Below are 24,734 nucleotides of genomic sequence, written 5' to 3'. Positions count from 1 at the left end.
GTCACATTTGGGTCCTTCCAGATCACATTTGGGTCCCCCCAAAGTCACATTTGGGTCATCCCAGGTCACATTTGGGTCCCCCCAAGGTCACATTTGGGTCCTTCCAGATCACATTTGGGTCCCCCAGGGTCACATTTGGGTCCTTCCAGGTCACATTTGGGTCCCCCCAAGGTCACATTTGGGTCCTGCCAGATCACATTTGGGTCCTTCCAGGTCACATTTGGGTCCCCCCAAGGTCACATTTGGGTCCCCCCAGGGAATGGGAATGGGAATGGGAATGGGAATAGTAAAAACAATTCATCACCGGCTGCAGGGGAGGCCCAGGGGGGATGGGGGGAATTATCCCGGGTCTATCCCGGGTTTATCCCGAGTTTATCCCAGGTCTATCCCGGGTTTATCCCGGGTCTGTCCCATATTTATCCCGGGTTTATCCCAGGTCTATCCCGGGTTTATCCCGGGCAGGTTCATTCCCGGTTTATCCCAGGTTTATCCCGAATTTATCCCAGGTTTATCCCGGGTTGGTTCATTCCCGGTTTATCACGGGTTTATTCCAGATTTATCCCAGGTCTATCCCGGGTTTATCCCGGTTTATCCCAGGTTTATCCCGGTTTATCCCAGCCGGGCCCTGCAGGTCCCGAATCCCGGGATCGGCTCCCGGCGATCCGGGTCCCGCTCCGCCAGCGCCACCTGCCGGACACGGGGGGACACGGGGGGGGAATTCCCGGGATGGGAACCACCGGGACAGAATTCCCGGGACAGAATTCCCGGGATGGGAACCACCGGGACAGAATTCCCGGGATGGGAACCACCGGGACAGAATTCCCGGGACAGAATTCCCAGGACAGAATCACCGGGACAGAATTCCCGGGACAGAATCACCGGGACAGAATTCCCAGGACAGAATTCCCGGGATGGGAATCACCGGGACAGAATTCCCGGGACAGAATTCCCAGGAGAGAATTCCCGGGACAGGATTCCCGGGATGGGAACAACCGGGACAGAATTCCCGGGGCAGAATTCCCGGGGCAGAATTCCCGGGACAGAATTCCCGGGGCAGAATTCCCTGAGAGAATTCCCAGGACAGAATTCCCGGGACAGAATTCCCGGGACAGGATTCCCGGGACAGAATTCCCAGGAGAGACTTCCCGGGACAGGATTCCTGGGACAGAATTCCCAGGACAGAATTCCCGGGACAGGATTCCCGGGACAGAATTCCCAGGAGAGAATTCCCGGGACAGGATTCCTAGGACAGAATTCCCAGGACTGAATTCCCAGGACAGAATTCCTGGGACAGGATTCCTAGGACAGAATTCCCAGGACTGAATTTCCAGGCCAGCAGCGCAGAGGGGAGGGGGTGGTTCTATGCAAATTAGGAGGTGTGGTTCCATATCAGCCCCTCCCATTTCCTCGTGGGCGTGGCCGGACCGAGAAGGGCGGGGTCTCCATCGGGGCGTGGCCATGGGCGTGACCCTTTGGGGGCGGGGCCAAGGCTCGCGCTCCTGCTCCTCCCCGGCTCCATCAGAGCCCTGGCGGCCGAGTGAGACCCCAAAAATCCCCCGGGACCCCCCGAACACACCCGAACCCCCTCCGGGACCCCCCGAAGCCTCCCGAACCCCCCCGAGGCCACTCGAACCCGCCCGGGAACCCCCGAACCCTCCCGAACCTACCCGAACCCACCCCCCCCGGGACTCCCGAACCCACCCGAACCTCCCCGAACCCACCCGGAACCCCCTGGGACTCCCGGGACCCCCCGAGACCACCCCGGGACCCTTCGAATTCACACGGGACCCCCCCGAACTCACCCGAACCCCCCCGGAACCCCTTGAGTGGCCTTGGGGTCCCCTCCCTGCCCCCTCCCCCCCTTCCCCGGGATTTGGGGTCACCTCGGGGTCCCCACCCCACGTCGGGATCCTTTTGGGGGGGGCGATCCTTTTTGGGGGGGATCCTATTTGGGGGGGGATTTTGGGGGATCATTTTTGGGGAGATTTTGGGGGGATCCTTTTAAGGGGGATCCTTTTTGGGGGAATCTTTTTTGGGAATTCCTTTTTGGGGGAAGGATTTTTGGGGAGGATCTTTGGGAGGGACTTTGGGGGGATTTTTTGGGGGGGCCCTTTTTGGGGGAATTTTTTTGGGAGCTCCTTTTTTGGGGGGGGATCCTTCTTGGGGGGATCTTTTTGGGGGGATTTTTGGGGGATCCTTTTTAGGAGGATCCTTTATGGGGGGGATTCTTTGGGGGGATTTTGGGGGAGGATTTTGGGGGGGGGGGATTTTTTTGGGGGTCTCCAGCTCCTTTTGGGGCTGGAGAAGGAATTCGGGGTTTTCCAGCCGATTTTGGGGTGCTGCCTCCCCCCTCCCCACCCCCAGATCCCCCTGCGGCTCCTCCTGCACCCCAAAATCCCGGGAAGGGCTGGAGTGACGTCATTCCCACCCCACCGTCATCCCAAAATCTTCCTGGGCAGAGCGGCCTTTCCCATTCCCAATCCCATTCCCAATTCCAGCCCCATTCCCGATTCCAGACCCATTCCCAATCCCATTCCCAGTTCCAGCCCCACATTCCAGATCCCAGCCCCTCTTTCCATGTTCCATCCTCATATTCCATGTTCCAACCACTCCTTTCCTGCAGGGGGCACCCCCGTTCCAGTTCCCCTCCCCCATCCCAGTTCCCATTTCCCAGTTCCCATTTCCCAGTTCCCCTCCCCCACCCCGTTTCCCATTTCCCATCCCGGTTTCCCGCCCCCCTTTTCCTGCAGGTGTGGCCCCATTCCAGCTTCCCACCTTTTTTCCCATGTTCCAGATCCTCATCCCAGCTCCCAGATCCTTTCCAGATTCCAATCCCATTCCCGATTCCAGCCCCATTCCCGATTCCAATCCCATTCCCAATTCCAATCCCAATCCCGATTCCAATCCCATTTCCGCTTCCAGACCCGTTCCCAGTTCCAGCCCCATTTCCAATTCCAGCCCCATTCCCACTCCCAATCCCATTCCTAATTACAGCCCTATTCCCAATCCCATTCCCAGTTCCAGCCCTATTCCCAGTTCCAGTTCCATTCCCGATTCCAGTCCCACTCCCAATCCCATTCCCTATTACAGCCCTATTCCCAATCCCATTCCCAGTTCCAGCTCCATTCCCGATTCCAATCCCATTCCCAATTCCAATCCCAATCCCAATCCTGTGATCCCCCCCATTCCAGCTTCCAGTCTCTAATTCCATGTTCCATCCCCCATTCCATGTTCCAGCCCCCCTTTCCCTCAGGCTTCCGGAATGTTCCCGGGGGAGTTTTCCTGCCTCCCTCTCCAGCTTTTCCAGCCCCAATTCCCACGGGAGAATTCCTGTCTCCTTCCCCCCATCCCGTTTTTCCAGCTCCCAGCTCCCGTTCTCCCAGCCCGCCGCGCTTCCTCATCCTCCAAATCCCGGGATTCGGCCCCGCTCCACAGCGGAATTCCCGGGAATGGGAAGGGCTGGGGGAGAGGGAGGGTGGTGGCAGTGATCAGGGATGAGGGATCAACGCCAGGAATGTTCCTTGGGATCGCTATCCTGGGGGTTGGGATTGGGAATTCTGGCTGGGAAGATTCCCTTGGGATCAGCATCCCAGGGATTGGGATCGGGAATTCTCCTGGCCGGGAATGTTCCTTGGGATCGGCATCCCAGGGATTTGGATCGGGAATTCTCCTGGCCAGGAATGTCCCTTGGGATCGGCATCCCAGGGATAGGGACCAGCCAGGAACATTCCCTCGGGATCAGCATCCTGGGGATTGGGAATTTTCTCAGCTGGGAATGTTCCTCGGGATCGGCATCCTGGGAATTGGGATTGGGAATTCTCCCAGCTGGGAATGTCAGCGAGGGGTGGAGCGGCTGTGCCGGCTCTTCCCAGTGGGATACGGACCCACGGAGCCTCAGATCCGTTGCCGAGGGATCGGGGTGGGATCGGGATGGGATTGGGGTGGGATTGGGATGGGATCGGGAATTGGGATTGGGATGGGATTGGGGTGGGATCGGGGTGGGATTGGGGTGGGATTGGAGTGGGATTGGGATGGGATTGGGGTGGGATCGGGGTGGGATCGGGGTGGGATCGGAGTGGGATCGGAGTGGGATTGGGATGGGATTGGGGTGGGATTGGGGTGGGATCGGGGTGGGATTGGGATGGGATCGGGGTGGGATTGGGGCTGGATCCCCCCACTCCTGAATTTGTGTTCCCAATAAAGGCCCTGTGCTCATTCCATGTGGGGGGTCTGGCAGAAATTTGGGAATTCTTGGGGATGGCAAAGGACAGGGACAGGATCCAGGTCCGTGGGATGGGGACAGCCCCTGGCACCAGGATCCGTGTCCTGGAACAGCCCCTGGCACCGGGATCTGTGGCCCTGGGGCCGGGATCTGGGTCTGTGGGATCGGGACAGCTCCTGGAACCTGGATCTGTGTCCCAAAGGATGGGAACAGGCCCTGGCACCCGAATCCATGTCCCTGGCACCGGAATCTGCATCCCTGGCACCGGGATCCGCGTCCCTGGTACCAGAATCCGTGTCCCACGGGATCAGGACAGGCCTGGCACTGGGATTTGTGTCCCTGGCACCGGGATCCATGTCCCTTGGGATGAGAACAGCTCCCGGCCCTGGAATCCATGTCCCTGGCACTGGGATCCACATCCGTGGGATGGGGACAGGTCCTGGCACCCAGATCTGTGTTCCTGGCACCGGGATCCGCATCCCACGGGATCAGGACAGGCCCTGGCACCGGGATCCGTGTCCCTGGGGCCGGGATCTGGGTCTGTGGGATCGGGACAGCTCCTGGCACTGGGATCCGCATCCCACGGGATCAGGATGGGCCCTGGCACTGGGATTTGTGTCCCTGGCACCAGAATCCATGTCCCTGGCAGTGGGATCTATGTCCATGGGATGGGGACAGGCCCTGGCACCCGGATCCGTGTCCCTTGGGATGGGAACAGCTCCTGGCCCCCAGAATCTGTGTCCTGCCACTGGGATCCGTGTCCCATGGGATCGGGACAGGCCCTGACGCTGGGATCCGTGTCCCTTACACCAGGATCAGAGTCCATGAGATGGGGACAGGCCCTGGCACCCAGATCCGTGTCCATGGCACTGGGATCCGCATCCCATGGGATCAGGACAGGCCTGGGCACCCAGATCCGTGTCCCACAGGATGGGGACAAGCCCTGGCCCCGGGATCCACGTCCTGGCACTGGGATCCACGTCCTGGCACCGGGATCCACGTCCCTGGCACCGGGATCCATGTCCTGGCACCACGATCCATATCCTGGCCCTGGGATCCATGTCCTGGCACCACGATCCATGTCCTGGCACCGGGATCCATGTCCTGGCACCGGGATCCACGTCCTGGCCCCGGGATCCATGTCCTGGCACCGGGATCCATGTCCTGGCACCACGATCCATGTCCCTGGCACCACGATCCATGTCCCTGGCACTGGGACCCATGACCCTGGCCCCGGGATCCATGTCCTGGCACGGGGATCCATGTCCTGGCACCGGGATCCATGTCCTGGCACCGGGATCCATGTCATGGCACCAGGATCCGCATCCCCTGGGACAGGGAGAGACCCCCAAACCCCGGGGGGGCTCCCGCCGGATCAGATTCGGGACCGGCGCCGGATTTCTCAACTCCACAATTCCACAGTGACCAAACCAAGGCTGTTTTCCCCTTGGGATTATCCCAAAAGACTCCGGGAGCAGAGCCAGGGGCTTCAGCGGCTTCGACTCTACCTTTATTTCCCGTCCGGGGCCCCGGCGGCTCCCGGCAGCAGCGGGAAGGGTCGGGAAGGGCGCGGTGACAATTCCCCCCTGGAAGGGGGATCCGGAGGGGCGGCGGCATCGCCCGGCTACTCTCTGGGAAGGAAGGAAAAAAATGGGGATGAGCCCGGCGTTATCCCCCGGCGGGGATGTTTTCTGGGAAGCGGCCGGACTCACACGGCGTTCTCCTTGAAGCGCTGGAGCGCCTGCTCGGCCACCGTCTCCATGAACCTGGGATCATCCCACGGGATCTCCCCGGGCACGCTCAGCTCCAGCGGCTCCGAGTCGAAGAGCTGCACCGTCACCTGCGTGTCCGGCGGCGCCGACGGATCCTCGGGATTGGGAGCCTTGGAAAGCACCTGGAAGCGCCGCGCCGGGGTCATCCCATGGGATAATCCCGAGCTCCGAGGTGGGAACGGCCTCGGGAGGGCCCCTGAGCTTGGCTCCCATCCCGGTGTTCCCGGCCGGAGCACAAAGGGCTCTTTGTGGCCGTGTCCCACTTTCCGCCTCTCCCGGCGTTCCCGAGGCCGAGGCTCACCGTGGTAACCTGCAGGAAGCCGTCAGATCCCATGGAATGGTTGGCCAGGCGGGACACCCAGCCGAACTGGCGGTTCAGCCGCTCCAGGAGGCCGGAGGTGTTGAGCATCTCCTGCTGGAATTCCCGGAGCAGGGAATCGTAGCGGCGTGTGAAGCGCTCGGCCACGCGCACGGCGTCCTCCAGCTGCTGCCGCAGCTCCTGCTGGGACGGGTCCTCCTGCCCGCAGTCTGGGATAACAGCGGGAAAACAACAGGAAAACAAGGGGAAAACAAGGGGATAACAAGGGGAAAACAAGGGGAAAACAAGGGGAAAACAAGGGGAAAACAACGGGATAACAAGGGGATAACAATGGGATAGCAAGGGGATAACAACGGGATATCAATGGGAAAATAAGGGGAAAATAAGGGGAAAACAAGGGGAAAACAACAGGAAAACAATAGGAAAACAACGGGATAACAACGGGAAAACAATGGAATAATGGGAACATGGGATGGGATGGGATGGGATGGGATGGGATGGGATGGGATGGGATGGGATGGGGTCAGAATGGCCCTGGGGGTTCATCCCATCCCGTTATTCCATCCCGTTATCCCATTATCCCATCCCCCAGAGCCCATGGATGCACCCCAAATCCTCAATCCCCACCCAGAGCCATCCCATGGCCCCCAAACCCTGGATTGTTCCTCCCATTCCCATTCCCATTCCCGTCCCCTTTCCCAGTTCCCATCCCCACCCCCATTCCCATTATTCCCATTATTCCCATTATTCCCATCCCCACCTCCATTCCCATTCCCATTATTCCCAGTCCCATTATTCCCATTCCCATTATTCCCATTATTCCCATTCCCATTATTCCCCTTCCTGTCCCCTTTCCCAATTCCCATTCCCATTATTCCCATAATTCCCATTCCCATCATTCCCGTTATTCCCGTCATTCCCGTTATTCCCATCATTCCCATCATTCCCATCATTCCCGTTATTCCCATCATTCCCATTCCCATCATTCCCATCATTCCCATCATTCCCATTATTCCCATCATTCCCATTATTCCCGTCATTCCCGGCTCACCGAGGGCCAGGATCTCCCGGCACTCCTCGCACTCATCCCGCATCCGCAGGCACCCGGCCGAGTTCCGACGGATCTCCCGGCAAACCATCCGGTCGTTGCTGAAATTCCGGGATTCTGCGGGAATTCCGGGATGGCCTCAGCTCCCCAAACCCCCCCCAAGCCCGGGAGCTCCCCCCAGGTGCCGGAAAAGTGAATTTTCCTTGGAATTTGGGCCCCTCCCGTCCCCAGGGCTGCGTTGGCAGACGGTGACGGCACAGGCGGCAACATTCCCAAAAAAAACATGGGATGTGATCCCAAAAAAACCCCAAACAGCACAAAAACATGGGATGTGATCCCAAAAAAACCACAAACAGCACGAAAACATGGGATGTGATCCCAAAAAACCACAGAAACATCGGATGAAATCCCAGAAAAACCCAAACATGACAGAAACATTGGATGCAATCCTAAATAACACCAAACAGCACAAAAACATGGGATGTGATCCCGAAAAGCCACAAAAACGGATGAAATCCCAAAAAAACCACAAAAACATGGGATGAAATCCCAAAAAACCCCAAACAGCACAAAAACATGGGATGTGATTCCAAAAGAAACCCAAACAGCACAAAAACATGGGATGTGATCCCGAAAAAACCACAAAAACATGGGATGAAATCCCAAAAAAATCCAAACACCACACAAACATCAGATGTGATCCCGAAAAACCCCAAACAGCACAAAAACATGGGATGAAATCCCAAAAAAACCCCACAAAAACATGGGATGAAATCCCCAAAAAAACCCACAAAAACATGGGATGAAATCCCAAAAAACCCCGACAGTAAAAACATGGGATGCGATCCCAAAAAAACACAGGAAACAGGAAAAGAACATCGGCTGCAAATCCCCCCAAAAAAATAACAAACACGACAGAAACATGGGATGCCATCCCAAAAAAACAAAAAACACCGAAAGAACATTGGATGCGATCCCGAGAAACCACAAAAACATCGGCTGCAATCCCAAGGAAAAAAAAAACCCAAGCACCTGCAGTATTCCCAAAAAAATCACCCGCAGCATTCCCAAAGAAAAAAAAAAAGGGAATTTTCCCCCAAAAAACCGTCAGCGATATTCCCAAAAAACCCCCAGCAGCATTCCCAGGAAAACCAGAATCCTGCAATATTCCCAAACTAAAAAAAGCCGGGAATATTCCCAAAAAAAATCAGCAGAATTCCCGAGAAACCCAAAGTCCTGCAGCATTCCCAAAAAAAACAAACTCCTGCAACATTCTCAAACTAAAAAAGACGGGAATATTCCCCAAAACAACCAAATTCTTGCAACATTCCCAAAAAAACCCATCGGCAGAATTCCCAAACAACCCAAACTCCCCAAGATTCCCGAAATTCCCCGTTCCCCTGACGGCGGCCAGGACTGAGTGGAGCCGACATCCCAAAATCCCGGCCCGCAAACGGCGGGATCCGGCCATTCCCGCTTTTTCCACGGATATTCCCAGGTCTGTCCCATCAGGACTGAGCTCATCCTTGGAATTCCCAAGGATTTCCCAGGAATCTCATCCCTAAACCTGCTGGAATTTGGAGATTTTTGGGAATCTCATCCCTAAAACCACTGACACTTTGGGATTTTTGGGAATCTCATCCCTAAAACTGCTGGAATTTGGGGACTTTTTGGGAATCTCATCCCTAAACCTGCTGGAGTTTGAAGATTTTTGGGAATCTCATCCCTAAAACCACCAACATTTGGGATTTCCCAGGAATCTCATCCTTAAAACCACTGACACTTTGGGATTTTTGGGAATCTCATCCCTAAACCCACTGGAGTTTGGGGATTTTTTGGGAATCCCATCCCTAAACCCCCTGACATTTTGGGATTTCCTGGGAATCTCATCCCTAAAACCACCAACATTTTGGGATTTTCAGGAATCTCATCCCTAAAACTGCCGGAATTTGGGGATTTATCGGGAATCTCATCCCTAAACCCACCAACATTTGGGGATTTTTGGAAATCTCATCCTTAAACCCACTGGAGTGTGAAGATTTTTTGGGAATCTCATCCCTAAACCCCCTGACATTTTGGGATTCTCAGGAATCTCATCCCTAAAACTGCTGGAATTTGGGGACTTTTTGGGAATCTCATCCCTAAACCCGCTGGAGTTTGAAGATTTTTGGGAATCTGATTCCTATAACCACCAACATTTGGGATTTCCCAGGAACCACATCCTTAAAACCACTGACACTTCGGGATTTTTGGGAATCTCATCCCTAAACCCTCTGACATTTTGGGATTTCCTGGGAATCTCATCCCTAAAACCACCAACATTTTGGGATTTTCAGGAATCTCATCCCTAAAACTGCCGGAATTTGGGGATTTATCGGGAATCTCATCCCTAAACCCACCAACATTTGGGGATTTTTGGGAATCTCATCCTTAAACCCACTGGAGTTTGAAGATTTTTTGGGAATCTCATCCCTAAACCCCCTGACATTTTGGGATTTTCAGGAATCTCATCCCTAAAACTGCTGGAATTTGGGGACTTTTTGGGAATCTCATCCCTAAACCCGCTGGAGTTTGAAGATTTTTGGGAATCTGATCCCTAAATCCACCAACATTTGGGATTTCCCAGGAATCTCATCCTTAAAACCACTGACACTTCGGGATTTTTGGGAATCTCATCCCTAAAACCGCCAGAATTTGGGGATTTTTCAAAATCTCATCCCTAAAACCACCAAGATTTTGGGATTTTTTGGGAATCTCATCCCTAAACCTGCCGAAATTTGGAGATTTTTGGGAATCTCATCCCTAAATCCACCAACATGTGGGGACTTTTTGGGAATCTCATCCCTAAACCCTCTGACATTTTGGGATTTCCTGGGAATCTCATCCCTAAAGCCACTAGAGTTTGAAGAATTTTCGGCAATCTCATCCCTAAACTCGCCGGAGTTTGGGGATTTTCGGCAATCTCATCCCTAAAACCACCAAGATTTTGGGATTTTTTGGGAATCTCATCCCTAAAGCCACTAGAGTTTGAAGTACTTTCGGGAATCTCATCCCTAAACCTGCCGGAATTTGGGATCCCGCGGCCCCAATCCCGCTTCCCACCCTTTTACCTGTCCCAAATATTCCCGAGGGATCGTCCCAGTTCCCGCGGGCGTTTTCCAGCATGCGCTGGCTGAACTGGAAGAGCGGCTGGAAGAGCTCCTGGAATCCGTGCGGGGGCTGCCGGAAAAGCGGGAAGAGCTCCCCGGAAAAGCGGCGGAAGCGCCGGCGCTCCGCCGGCTCCTCCCGGAATCCTCCGAAGGGAGCCTGGAAAAAGGGATGGAGCCACCCCTGGACCTGGGAGCTCTCCCGGAAAATCTCGTCCATTCCGTCCTCCAGAATTCCGAAGCGCTCCTCCAGCTCCTCCAGCTGCCGCTCCTGGCGCTGATCCCGCTCCAGCAGCGATTCCAGCCGCTCGCCCTCCGACCACACCGACACCGGAGACGAATTGTTCAGGAATTCCTCCAGCTGCAGCGGCACCGGCATCAAAATCTGCCCCTTCCCGGAGCCATCCAGCCGGGAATGCCATCCCGGAAAATTCCGCCTTTCCTGGCTTCCCCCAGCGCTGTTTTCCTGCGGTTTTCCCCTTTTTTCCTGGTGTTTTCCTGCAGTTTTCCCCTTTTTTCCTGCTGTTTTCCCAGGGTTTTCCCAGTTTTCCCCCTTTATCCCAGTGTTTTCCTGTGGTTTTCCCCCTTTTTCCTGGTGTTTTCCCAGGGGTTTCCCAGTTTTCCCCTTTTTTTATCCCAGTGTTTTCCTGTGGTTTTCCCCTTTTTCCTGGTGTTTTCCCAGGGTTTTCCCAGTTTTCCCCTTTTTTTCCTGGTGTTTTCCTGCGGTTTTACCCTTTTTCCTGCTGTTTTCCCAGGGTTTTCCCAGTTTTCCCCCTTTATCCCAGTGTTTTCCTGTGATTTTCCCCCTTTTTCCTGCTGTTTTCCCAGGGTTTTCCCAGTTTTCCCCCTTTTTCCCCGTGTTTTCCTGTGGTTTTCCCCCTTTTTCCTGCTGTTTTCCCAGGGGTTTCCCAGTTTTCCCCTTTTTTCCTGGTGTTTTCCTGCGGTTTTCCCCCTTTTTCTTGCTGTTTTCCCAGGGTTTTCCCAGTTTTCCCCCTTTTTCCCAGTGTTTTCCTGTGGTTTTCTCCTTTTTTCCTGGTGTTTTCCCAGGGTTTTCCCAGTTTTCCCCCTTTTTCCCAGTGTTTTCCTGTGGTTTTCCCCCTTTTTCCTGCTGTTTTCCCAGGGGTTTCCCAGTTTTCCCCTTTTTTCCTGGTGTTTTCCTGTGGTTTTCCCCTTTTTTCCTGCTGTTTTCCCTGGGTTTTCCCAGTTTTCCCCCTTTTTCCCAGTGTTTTCCTGGGGTTTTCCACCTTTTTCCTGCTGTTTGCCCAGGGGTTTCCCAGTTTTCTCCTTTTTTCCTGGTGTTTTCCTGCGCTTTTCCCCTTTTTTCCTGCTGTTTTCCCAGGGTTTTCCCATTGTTTTCTCACTGTTCTCCTGGTGGTTTTCCCTGTGTTTTCCCATTGTTTTCCTGGTGTTTTCCCAGTGTTGTCCCCAGCATTTTCCCCCTTTTTCCCCACAGAGTTTTCCCAGTGTTTTCCCCTTGTTTCCCTGGTGTTTCCCATTCTTTTCCTGGTGTTTTCCTGGTGTTTTCCTGGTGTTTTCCCCCACTGTTTTCCCCTTTTTCTCCCCTTGTTTTCCTGGTGTTTTCCCGGTGTTTTCCCAGCAATTTCCCCCTTTCTCCACAGAGTTTTCCTGGTGTTTTCCCCTTGTTCTCCTGGTGGTTTTCCCAGTGTTTTTCCCTTGTTTCCCCGTTGTTTTCCCATTCTTTTCCCGATGTTTTCCCCAGCATTTTCCCCCTTTTTTCCCCACAGACTTTTCCCGGTGTTTTCCCCATTATTCCCCTGTTATTTCCTCATTATTTTCCCATTATTTCCCATTTTTTCCCCCTTGTTTCCCCCTTATTTCCCCATTCCTTTCTCCATCATTTCCCCCTTCTTTTCCCTGTTGTTTCCCAGTGTTTTCCCCTTTGTTTTCCCATTGTTTCCTCCTTCTTTTCCCCATTTCTTCCCCATTATTCCCGTTATTTCCCCATTCTTTTCCCCCTTTTTTATCATCATTTTCCCCTTGTTCTCCCCATAATTTCCCCTTTATTTCCTCTCGATTCCCCCATTATTTCCTCCATTTTTCCCTAATTTCCCCATTATTCTCCCATAATTTACCCATTCTCTTCCCATTCTTTTCCCATAATTCCCCCATAATTTCCTGGTTATTTCCCCCGTAATTTCCCAGTTGTTCCCTGGTTATTTCCCGGTTATTCCCCGTTATTCCCTGGTTATTCCCAGGTTGTTTCCCGGTTATTCCCCAGTTTTTTCCTGGTTATTCCCCGGTTGTTCCCCGGTTGTTCCCCGGTTGTTTCCCGGTTGTTTCCTGGTTATTCCCAGGTTGTTTCCCGGTTATTCCCCAGCTTTTTCCTGGTTATTCCCCGGTTGTTCCCCGGTTGTTTCCCGGTTGTTCCCTGGTTGTTCCCTGGTTGTTTCCCAGTTCTTTCCCGGTTATTCCCTGGTAAGTTCCCGGTTATTTCCCCCATAATTTCCCGGTTGTTCCCCACTTACTCCCCGGTTGTTCCCCGGTTATTCCCAGGTTGTTCCCCGGTTGTTTCCTGCTTGTTCCCTGGTTATTTCCCGGTTATTTCCCCCATACTTTCCCGGTTATTTCCCGGTTGTTTCCCTGTTGTTCCCCAGTTCTTTCCTGGTTTTTTCCCAGTTATTTCCTGGTTATTCCCCGGTTATTTCCTGGTTGTTCCCCAGTTATTCCCCGGCTGTTTCCCCGATTATTTCCCTGTTGTTCCCTGGTTATTTCCCGGTTATTCCCCCATAATTCCCCACTTATTCCCCCATAATTCCCTGGTTGTTTCCCGGTTGTTCCCTGGTTGTTTCCTGGTCGTTTCCTGCTTATTCCCCCATAATTCCCCAGTTGTTCCCTGGTTGTTCCCCAGTTGTTCCCCCATAATTCCCAGGTTGTTCCCTGGTTATTCCCCAGTTGTTTCCCGGTTGTTTCCGGCTGACCTGGCGGCCCAGCATCCCGGCCCCGCTGTGGCAGGTTCGCGCGTACAGGCGGAGGCAGCGCTGCCTCAGGCAGGGCTTGCAGCGCTCCCAGAGCTCCCGCGCCTCCGGCCCGCAGCGCTCGCCCCGCAGCTCCAGCTCCTGCTCCTTCTGCCGCGCCACGCGCAGCGCTTCCTGCCGGGAATGACGCCGGATCAGACACACCGCGTTCCCGCAGCCACCGCGACACATTCCCGCAGCCATGGGATGGCATTCCCAGAGTCCCAGGATGGCATTCCCAGAGTCCCAGGATGGCATTCCCAGAGTCTCAGGATGGCATTCCCAGAGTCCCAGGATGGCATTCCCAGAGTCCCAGGATGGCATTCCCAGAACCCCAGGATGACATTCAAGGAGTTCCAGCAGGGCATTCCCAGACCCCCGGCACGGCATTCCCAGAGTCCTGGGATGACATTCCCAGAGCCCCGGGAGCTGCTGATTCCCGGCACAGCATTCTCTACAAAGACTGATGAAAAGACTGTAGCAAGAATTAAGACTGTTTTTAACCACCAAATTCCTAAAGTTATTTGTCTCTATGTTGTCATGTGTACAGAGAAATAGTTAAGATGTGAAAGATAAAGGGGTTTTCTGAAAGTTTATTCTGGTGTTCTTATTCTTGTAGTTTGTTAATAAACTGTCTTTATTCCTTTTAAGTTTTAAGCCTGTTTTGCTCTTGTTCTAATCCATATCTCACAACAAGAAATATGTAATTTTTTTAGTTACTGGTTTAAAACCACGATACCAGATTTCCAGGATGCACCAATCTCCAGGATGGCATTTCCCCATTCCTGGGACATTCAATACCTGACACAGCATTCCTTGTTCCCAGAATATCCAATCCCTGACTCAGCATTCCTTGTTCCCTGACTCAGCATTCCCTGTTCCCAGGATATCCAATCCCTGACACCTCATTCCCTGTTCCCTGACACAGCATTCCTTGTTCCCAGAATATCCAATCCCTGTTCCCTGACACAGCATTCCCTGTTCCCAGAATATCCAAACCCTGTTCCCTGACACAGCATTCCCTGTTCCCAGAATATCCAAACCCTGTTCCCTGACACAGCATTCCCTGTTCCCAGAATATCCAATCCCTGTTCCCTGACACAGCATTCCCTGTTCCCAGAATATCCAATCCCTGACACAGCGTTCCCAGAGCCGTTCCCAGGATCCAGGACACACCATTCCCACCATGGCATCCCCCATTCCCGGTCCATCCCATTCCCAGACCATCCCAATCCTATTCCCACTGCCCATCCCATTCCCATTCCCACTATTCCCATCATTCCCACCTCCTTCCCGCTTCGCGCTCTGCCCAGCTCTCCCAGCAGCTCCCAATCCCGTTACCATTATTCCCATCATTCCAAACCCCACCATCCCCATCATTCCCGTTATTCCCACCATTCCCAATCCCATCACTCCCATCATTCCCACCTCCTTCCTGCTCCGCGCTCTGCCCAGCTCTCCCAGCAGCTCCCATTCCCATTCCCATTCCCAATCCCATTATTCCCATCATTCCCATTATTCCCACCATTCCCGTTATTCCCATCATTCCCATCTCCTTCCCACTCGGGATCCTGTCCTGCTCTCCCAATCCCAATCCCATCATTCCCATCTCTTCCCTCTCTGGGTCCATTCCAGATCTCCCAGAAGCTCCCATTCCCAATCCCATCATTCCCACCATTCCCATCATTCTGTTATTCCCATTATTCCCACCTCCTTCCCACTCCGGGCCTTGTCCAGCTGTCCCATCATTCCCACCATTCCCACCATTCCCGTTAGTCCCGTTACCATTCCCATCACTCCTTTTCTGCTCCATGCCCTTTCCAGCTCTCCCAGAAACTCCCAATCCCACCATTCCCATTATCATTCCCACCATTCCCACCATTCCTGTTATCATCCCCGTTATCATCCCCGTTATTCCCATCACCTCTTTCCCGCTCCGTGTCCGTTCCAGCTCTCCCAGCATTTCCCAATTCCACCATTCCCGTCATCCCCGTTATCATTCCCATCATTCCCGTTATCATTCCCGTTATTTCCATCACCTCTTTCCGGCTCCGTGTCCGTTCCAGCTCTCCCAGCAGTTCCCAATCCCACCATTCCCGTTATCATTCCCATCATTCCCGTTATCATTCCCATTATTCCCATCACCTCTTTCTCGCTCCGTGTCCGTTCCAGCTCTCCCAGCAGTTCCCAATCCCACCATTCCCGTCATCCCCGTTATCATTCCCGTTATTCCCATCACCTCTTTCCCGCTCCGTGTCCATTCCAGCTCTCCCAGCAGTTCCCAATCCCACCATTCCCATTATTCCCGTTATCATTCCCATCATTCCCGTTATCATTCCCATTATTCCCATCACCTCTTTCTCACTCCGTGTCCGTTCCAGTTCTCCCAGCAGTTCCCAATCCCACCATTCCCATTATTCCCGTTATTCCCATCACCTCTTTCCCGCTCCGTGTCCGTTCCAGCTCTCCCAGCAGTTCCCAATCCCACCATTCCCGTTATTCCTGTTATCATTCCCGTTATTCCCATCACCTCTTTCCTGCTCTGTGTCCGTTCCAGCTCTCCCAGCAGTTCCCAATCCCACCATTCCCGTTATCATTCCCATCATCCCCGTTATCATCCCCGTTATTCCCATCACCTCTTTCTCGCTCCGTGTCCGTTCCAGCTCTCCCAGCAGTTCCCAATCCCACCATTCCCGTTATCATCCCCGTTATTCCCATCACCTCTTTCTCGCTCCGTGTCCGTTCCAGCTCTCCCAGCAGTTCCCAATCCCACCATTCCCGTCATCCCCGTTATCATTCCCATCATTCCCGTTATCATTCCCATTATTCCCATCACCTCTTTCTCGCTCCGTGTCCGTTCCAGCTCTCCCAGCATTTCCCAGTCCCACCATTCCCGTTATCATTCCCGTTATTCCCATCACCTCTTTCTCGCTCCGTGTCCGTTCCAGCTCTCCCAGCAGCTCCCGCCGTTGTTTCCCGCTGTTTTCCAGCAGGGATTTCATCCGTCCCACTCCGCGCAGCGCCGCCTCCAGCTCCGCGTCCACCGCCCGGCTGCCCGCCGCCGACAGCTCTGATCCCGAAAAACATTCCCAAACATTCCCAAAAATTCCACATCCCAAAACATTCCAGTGCCCGGCTGCCCGCCGCCGACAGCTCTGATCCCGAAAAACATTCCCAAACATTCCCAAAAATTCCACATCCCAAAAAATTCCAGTGCCCGGCTGCCCGCCGCCGACAGCTCTGATCCCGAAAAATCCCAAACATTCCCAAAAATTCCACACCCCAAAAAACTCCAGTGCCCGGCTGCCCGCCACCGACAGCTCTGAGCAACCCAAAAACCATTCCCAAACATTCCCCAAAAAATTCCGTCCCAAAAAAATTCCAAATCCCAAAAAATTCCACATCAGCAAAAAAATTCCATCCCCCAAAATTCCATCCCAAAAAATGAAACATCCTCCAGGATTAAATTTCTCAGAAAATTAAACATCCCCAAACTAAAACAGCCAAAATTAAAACCCAAAAAAAATTAAACATTCCCAAAAAAATAAATTTCCCAAAAAATTAAACATTCCCAAAAAAATAAATCCCCCAAAAAATTAAACATTCCCAAAAAAAAAATCCCCCAAAAAATTAAACATTCCCAAAAAAATAAATCCCCCAAAAAATTAAACATTCCCAAAAAAATAAATCCCCCAAAATTAAAGATCCCTAAAATTAAACATCCTGAAAATTTAATCCCCCAAAATTAAAACGCAGAAAAAATTAAAATTTTCCCCAATTTAAAACACCCCAAAATTAAAATCTCCCCAGAATTAACCCCCAAAAATTAAACATCCCCCGAAATTAAATCATCCCCTAATTAAACCCTCCCCGAAATTAAATCACCCCCTAATTAAACCCTCCCCGAAATTAAAACACTGGAAAAGTTAAAATTCCCCCAAATTAAATCCCCAAAAAATCAAAATCCCCCCAAAATTAAATCCTCAAAATCAAAACTCCCCCTAATTAAACCCCCCCAATTAAACCCCCTCAAATTAAAACCCCCAACTCCCCCCAATTAAAACCCCCAAATCAAAACCTCCTAATTAAACCCCCTAATTAAATCCCCCCAAATTAAACCCCCCTAATTAAAACCCCCCAAATTAAAACCTCCCTAATTAAATCCCCCTAATTAAAACCCCCAAAATCAAAACACCCCCAAAATCAAAACCCCCCTAATTAAACCTCCCTAATTAAATCCCCCCAAATTAAACCCCCCAAATTAAAACCTCCCTAATTAAATCCCCCAAATTAAATCCCCGAATTAAAACCCCCTAATTAAATCCCCCAAGTTAAAACCCCAAACCCCCCCAAATTAAAACCCCCTAATCAAAACCCCTTAATTAAACCCCCCCAAATTAAATCCCCCTAATTAAAAACCCCAAAATTAAAACCCCTCTAATCAAATTCCCCAAATTAAAACCGCCAAAATCAAAACCCCCCCAAATTAAACCCCCCCCAAATTAAACCCCCCAAATTAAAAGCCCCCCTAATTAAACCCCCCAAATTAAACCCCCCTAATTAAATTCCCCCCCCCCCCAATTCCCCTCCCCCTCCCGTTTCTCTCACCCTCCAGTGGGGGGAGGGGCAGCAGCGCTCGTGCCCCCCCCCAGGCCAGGAGCGCCCCCAGCAGCAGCAGCGCGCGCGCCATCGCCTGAGGGGGCGGGGCCTCGTCAGGGGCGGGGCCTCGTCAGGGGCGGGGCCTCGGAGGGGAAAACGCGAGGGAGCGTGGCCTCGGGGAGCGGCGACTAGGGGGCGTGGCCTCAAAGGGGCGGGAACTCGGTGGGCGTGGCCTCAGGGAGTGGAGACTCGGGAGCGGCACATTGGGGGCGTGGCCTTTGCGTGATGATCGGGGGCGTGGCCTCAGAAGGGGCGGGGCCTGGAGGGGGCGGGAACTTGGGGAGTGAAGGCGGGAGCGGCGCTTTGGGGGCGTGGCCTCAGCGTGTGGGGCATTGGGGCGTGGCCTATGTGGGCGTGGCTTATGGGGGTGCAGGGCCCGCCCCTCCCCCAACCTTCACGGGGCTCTGAGTCACCCCCTCCCCCCTCCCCCCTCCCCTCCCCCCCGCAAGGAAATAAATCAAATAAACCAAATAAAAAATGGAATTTTGGGATCGGTGCGAGAACGTTCGGGGGGGGAGGGAGGGGGGAGCTGGGTCTGGGGATCCCGGGATTTGGGATCAGGATTTGGGAACTGGGATTTGGGGATCCCGGGACTGGGGATCAGGATTTGGGGATCAGGATTTGGGGATCAGGATTCGGGATCAGGATTTGGGGATCAGGATTTGGGATAAGGATTTGGGGGATCAGGATTTGGGATCAGGATTTGGGAACTGGGATTTTGGGATCAGGATTTGGGGATCCCGGGATTCGGGTTCTGCAGGATTTGGGATCTGCAGGATCCACTCCTCCTCCACACCCCGTATTCCCAAAAAACCCCTCGGGATTTTGGGAACGGGCGCTGCCCAGTTTTGGGGGGTCCCGGATTCTCGGATCCCGGGATTTGGGATCCAACCCTGCCCCTCCCCCACCCGTGGGAACCGCCGCTGGCTCCGCAATTCCCGCAATTCCCAACCCCCCCTTCCCAAAATTCCTGAACAATTGGGGTTGCAGCGGGGGGGGCTCCAATCCCAACCCCCACCCCGGGACCCTGCGGCCACTGCCAGCCCCAAAATCCCAAAAATCCCAAAAATCCCCAGCCCAAAAATCCCCAATTACCAAATAAACCCATCCCAAAAATCCCCCAAATCCTCAAAACCCCAAAATCCCCAGCCCAAAAATCCCCCAATTCCCAAATAAACCCATCCCAAAAAACGCCATCCCAAAAATCCCCAGCACAAATCCCAAAAATCCCCAGCCCCAAAAAACATCCCAGACCCCTCCAAATCCCAAAAAAACATCCCAAATCCCAAAAAAGCCCTCCCAAATCCCAAATATCCCCATCCCGCATCCCAAATAAACCCCAAAATCCCATAAAAACCCTCCCAAATCCCAAATAACTCCCCCAAATCCCGAAGAACCCCCCCGATCCCAAATCCCCAAATCCCCAAATCCCCAAATCCCCGATCCCAAATCCCCGAATTCCTGATCCCAGATCCCAAATCCCCGATCCCAAATCCCCAAATCCCCAAATTCCCGATCCCAAATCCCCAAATTCCTGAATTCCTGATCCCAGATCCCAAATTCCCGATCCCAAATTCCTGATCCCAAGTCCCCAAATTCCCGAATTCCTGATCCCAGATCCCGAATTCCCGAATCCCAAATCCCCCAATTCCCGGCGCGGAATTTGGGGATTCCCTAAAAACCGGCGGGAGGGGGGAGGAGGAAATGGGGGAAAAAACGGGAAAAATGGGGGAAAAAGGGAAAAAAAGGGGAGAAAAAAGGGGGGGAAAAAAGGGGGAAAAAGGGGGAAAAAGGGGAAAAAAAGGGGTGGAAATGGGGAAATGAGAAGGGAAAAAAGGGAGGAAAAGGGGGAAAAAATGGGAAAATGGGGAAAAGGGAAAAAACGGGGGAAAATGGGAAAAAAACGGGAATAAAGGGGGAAAAAATGGGAAAAAAACCAGGAAAAAAAAGGGAAAATGGGAAAAAAAGGGGTGGAAATGGGGGGAAAAAAGGGGAAAAATGGGATAATGGGAAAATGAGAAGGGGAAAAAAGGGGGAAAGGAGAAAAGAGGGGAAAATGAGTGGAAAGGGGAGAAAAATGGGGAAAAAGAGGGGAAAAATGGGGAAAAAAGGGGGGAAATGGGAAATTAGAAGGGGGGAAAAGGGGGAAGGAAAAGAGGGGAAAGAAAGAGCTGGAAATGGGGGAAAATGGGGAAAAAGGGGGAAAAAGGGGTGGAAATGGGGAAATGAGAAGGAGAAAATGGGGAAAGGGGGAAAAATGGGAAAAAGGGGGAAAAGAAGGGGTGGAAATGGGGGAAAAAAAGGAAAAAAAGGGGGAAAATGGGGAAATGAGAAGGGGAAAAAGGGGGAAAAAATGGGGAAAATTTGGTTAATGGGGGAAAAAGGGAAAAATGGGGAAAAAATGGGGAAAATGGGAAAAAAGGGGGAAAAGGAGGGGCAGAAATGGGGGAAAAAAGGGGATAATGGGAAAATGAGAAAGGAAAAAAGAGAGAAAGGAGAAAAGAGGGGAAAATGAGTGGAAAGGGGAGAAAAATGGGGAAAAAGAGGGAAAAAATGGGGAAAAAAGGGGGGAAAATGGGAAATTAGAAGGGGGAAAAGGGGGAAGGAAAAGAGGGGAAAGAAAGAGCTGGAAGTGGGGAAAAATGGGGGAAAAAGGGGAAAAAAGGGGTGGAAATGGGGAAATGAGAAGGAAAAAAGGGGGGAAGGGGGGAAAAAAGGGAAAAAGGGGGAAAAGAAGGGGTGGAAATGGGGGAAAAAAAGGGGGAAAATGGGGAAATGAGAAGGGGAAAAAGGGGGAAAAAATGGGGAAAATTTGGTTAATGGGGGAAAAAGGGAAAAATGGGGAAAAAATGGGGAAAATGGGAAAAAAGGGGGAAAAGGAGGGGCAGAAATGGAGGAAAAAAGGGGATAACGGGAAAATGAGAAGGGAGAAAAGGGGGAAAGGAGAAAAGAGGGGAAAATGAGTGGAAAGGGGAGAAAAATGGGGGAAAAGAAGGAAAAAATGGGGAAAAAAGGGGGGGAAATGGGAAATTAGAAAGGGGAAAAGGGGGGAAGGAAAAGAGGGGAAAGAAAGAGCTGGAAATGGGGAAAAATGGGGAAAAAAGGGGAAAAAGGGGTGGAAATGGGGAAATGAGAAGGAAAAAAGGGGGAAAGGGGGAAAAATGGGAAAAAAGGGAAAAAGGGAGAAAAGAAGGGGTGGAAATGGGGGAAAAAAAGGAAAAAAAGGGGGAAAATGAGGAAATGAGAAGGGGAAAAAGGGGGAAAAATGGGGAAAATTTGGTTAATGGGGGAAAAAGGGAAAAATGGGGAAAAAATGGGAAAAATGGGGAAAAATGGGGAAAATGGGAGGAAAAGGAGGGGCAGAAATTGGGTAAAAAAGGGAAAAAGGGGGATAATGGGAAAATGAGAAAGGAAAAAAGGGGGAAAGGAGAAAAGGGGGGAAAAAGGGGGAAAAAAGGGGGGAAATGGGAAATGAGAAGGGGAAAAAGGGGGGAAGGAAAAGAGGGGAAAGAAAGAGCTGGAAATGGGGAAAAATGGGGAAAAAAGGGGGAAAAAGGGGGGAAAAAGGGAAAATTAAAAGGGAAAAAAAGGGGATAAAGAGGGAAAATGGGAAAATGAGAAGGGGAAAAAGGGGGAAAGGAGGGAAAATGGGGAAAAATGAACGAAATGGGAAAAGAAAGGGGAGAAAAGTGGGAAAATTGGGGGGAAAAGGGGGGAAAATGGGGAAATGAGAAGGGAAAAAAAAATGGGGGGAAAGGGAAAAATGGGAAGGGAAAAGGGAAGGAAAGAGGGGAAAGAAGGAAAAAGGGGGAAAGGGGAGAAAAAGAAGGAGGGAAAGGGGGAAAAAACGGGAAAATGGGAAAGGGAGGAGGGAAAAAAGGGGGAAAAGGGGAGGGGGAAAGGGAAAAATGGGAAAAGGGGAGGATTGCCAAGGGATTTGGGGATTTGAGGATTCGGGAATTCGGGAATTCGGGAATTCCGGGAATTGCCCGCTCCGGCGCTCGGGAAAGGAGGAAAAAAAAGGGGAAAAAAGGGGGGAAAGAGGGGGAAAAACGGGAAAAGGGGAGAATTCCCAAGGGAAGGGATTCGGGATTCCGGGATTCGGGAATTCGGGGATTCCGGGATTTGGGAATTCGGGAATTCGGGGCAGTGCCCGCCCGGCCGCTCGTGAAAGGAGGAAAAAAAAGGGAAAAAACGGGGGAAAAGGGGAGGATTCCCAAGGGAAGGGATTCGGGAATTCGGGAATTCGGGGGATTTGGGATTCAGGGAGGGATTGGGGAATTCGGGGGATTTGGGAATTCCGGGAGGGATTCGGGGATTCGGGAATTTGGGAATTCCGGGAGGGATTTGGGGATTCGGGGATTTGGGATTCGGGGATTCGGGGATTTGGGAATTCCGGGAGGGATTCGGGAATTCGGGGGATTTGGGATTCAGGGAGGGATTCGGGGATTTGGGAATTCCGGGATTCCCGTACCCGCTCCGATGGATCCGCGGGGCCGCTCCCGGAGCTCTCCCGGAGTTTTCCCGGAGCTCTCCTGGATTTTCCCGGAGCTCTCCCGGAGTTTTCCCGGAGTTCTCCCGGAGCTCTCCTGGATTTTCCCGGAGCTCTCCCGGAGTTTTCTGGAACGGCCCCGGCGCCGCCCCCGCCCGGTCCCGTGGCCGGGCCCGTGCCCGCCTTGGCCGCGCGTCCCCAAATTCCCGAAATTCCCTCCCCTCCCCCCCCCCCCGAGACAATTCCCGAAAGAATTCCCGAGACAATTCCCGAGACAATTCCCAGCCCAGCTCGGGGGGGATCGACCCCGAATCCCCCAAATTCCCGAATCCCCAATTCCCCGAATTCCCCGATTCCCGCGCCTCGCTGCCGCGTTCCGGGGGAAACTGAGGCACAAATCCCCCCCCTCTCCGTATCCTGGGATCCCCCGAATTCCCAAATTTTCCCGAATTCCCGCTCTTTCCTGCGGCTTTCCTGGGGAAACTGAGGCACGGCCCCTCCCCCTCGTCCGTGGATCCCCCAAATTCCCGAATTCGCTCCCCTTCCTGGCGCCGCCGCATTCCAGGGGAAACTGAGGCACGGCCGCCCCTCGCCCCATCCTGGGACCCTCGGAATTCCCGAATTCCCAAATTCCCGCTCCCGGCAGGAGAGAAGGGCCGGGAGAGGGGGAGGGGCCGGGATCGGGACCCTCGGGAATGCGGGGGGGAAATCCCGGGAATTCGGGGGGAAATCCTGGGAATTTGGGGAAATCCCGGGAATTCGGGGGGAAATCCTGGGAATTCGGGGGGGAAATCCCGGGAATTCGGGGGGGAAATCCCGGGAATTTGGGGGGGAAATTCTGGGAATTCGGGGGGAAATCCCGGGAATTCGGGGGGAAATCCTGGGAATTCGGGGGGGAAATCCCGGGAATTCGGGGGGAAATCCCGGGAATTCGGGGGGAAATCCCGGGAATTCGGGGGGAAATCCTGGGAATTCGGGGAAATCCCGGGAATTCGGGGAAATCCTGGGAATTCGGGGGGAAATCCTGGGAATTTGGGGAAATCCTGGGAATTCGGGGAAATCCCGGGAATTCGGGGGGAAATCCTGGGAATTCGGGGAAATCCTGGGAATTCGGGGGGAAATCCTGGGAATTCGGGGAAATCCTGGGAATTCGGGGGGGAATCCTGGGAATTCGGGGGGGAATCCCGGGAATTCGGGGAAATCCTGGGAATTCGGGGGGAAATCCCGGGAATTCGGGAAAATCCTGGGAATTCGGGGGGAAATCCTGGGAATTCGGGGGGAAATCCTGGGAATTCGGGGAAATCCTGGGAATTCGGGGGGAAATCCTGGGAATTCGGGGAAATCCTGGGAATTCGGGGGGGAATCCTGGGAATTCGGGGGGGAATCCCGGGAATTCGGGGAAATCCTGGGAATTCGGGGGGAAATCCCGGGAATTCGGGAAAATCCTGGGAATTCGGGGGGAAATCCTGGGAATTCGGGGGGGAAATCCTGGGAATTCGGGGAAATCCTGGGAATTCGGGGGGAAATCCCGGGAATTCCGGGACTGCCCGGGGGCAGCGGCGCTCTCCCGTCTCCCAGGAAAGTTTGGGAATGGCCAGAACAGAGGGACGGGATCCCAGGAATTCCTTGGGAATTCCTTGGGAATTCATCGGGAATTGGGGGGTCCCGGCTGGGCCGTGGCTTAAGGAAGGTCCCGGGAATAAACACCGGGAATGGCGGGAAAAAATACCGGGAATATCGGGAATAAACACCGGGAATGGCAGGAAAAAATATCGGGAATGGCGGGAAAAAATACCGGGAATAAACACCGGGAATGGTGGGAATAAACACCGGGAATATCGGGAATAAACACCGGGAGTGGCGGGAAAAAATACCGGGAATATCGGGAATAAACACCGGGAATGGCGGGAAAAAATACCGGGAATAAACAACGGGAATGGCGGGAATAAACACCGGGAATAAATATCGGGAAAAGCAGGCGGGAACCGGGAATGCTGCGAGTCCCGAAATTCCAAATGCCGGAATTCTGATGGGAATAAACCAAACTCGGATCCCAAATCCCGGATTTTTGGGATCCCTTCCCGGAGCCTCATCCCGGGAT

General features: G+C 53.1%; 1 protein-coding gene across 4 annotated transcripts; it reads right to left on the bottom strand.

The window, feature by feature from the left end:
- Positions 1-5,710: 5,710 nt before the first annotated feature.
- Positions 5,711-22,791, bottom strand: CLU (clusterin). Of its 4 annotated transcripts, none has more exons than XM_086875375.1 (10): positions 22,694-22,791; positions 22,616-22,651; positions 18,091-18,175; positions 16,404-16,552; positions 13,447-13,617; positions 10,472-10,868; positions 7,365-7,478; positions 6,296-6,522; positions 5,935-6,116; positions 5,711-5,853 (listed from the first exon to the last, which is right to left on the bottom strand). In XM_086875375.1, exons 3-10 carry the CDS (start codon positions 18,170-18,172, stop codon positions 5,847-5,849), a joined length of 1,329 nt encoding a protein of 442 aa, XP_086731501.1. In that variant the 5' UTR covers positions 18,173-18,175; positions 22,616-22,651; positions 22,694-22,791; the 3' UTR covers positions 5,711-5,846. The 4 variants fall into 4 exon arrangements, with proteins under 4 accessions (XP_086731501.1, XP_086731502.1, XP_086731500.1 ...); XM_086875376.1 differs by having other exon boundaries at positions 22,616-22,671; positions 22,715-22,764; XM_086875374.1 differs by having other exon boundaries at positions 22,616-22,775.
- Between the last annotated feature and the right edge of the window lie 1,943 nt (positions 22,792-24,734).

This window comes from Cyanistes caeruleus, chromosome 2 (genome assembly GCF_971803275.1).
Source record: "Cyanistes caeruleus chromosome 2, bCyaCae1.hap1.1, whole genome shotgun sequence".
Classification (NCBI taxonomy): Eukaryota; Metazoa; Chordata; class Aves; order Passeriformes; family Paridae; genus Cyanistes; species Cyanistes caeruleus.
This window is presented reverse-complemented; position numbering and strand designations above follow the sequence as displayed.

Bases quoted from the DNA above. Each gene is read 5' to 3' on its own strand.
- CLU (XM_086875375.1), bottom strand. From the start codon at position 18,172: ATGGCGCGCGCGCTGCTGCTGCTGGGGGCGCTCCTGGCCTGGGGGGGG. The intron at 16,553-18,090 runs GTGAGAGAAACG...TTTCGGGATCAG, and splicing joins GCCCCTCCCCCCACTGGAGG to AGCTGTCGGCGGCGGGCAGC. The intron at 13,618-16,403 runs GTGATGGGAATA...CATTCCCGGCAG, and splicing joins GGACACGGAGCGAGAAAGAG to GAAGCGCTGCGCGTGGCGCG.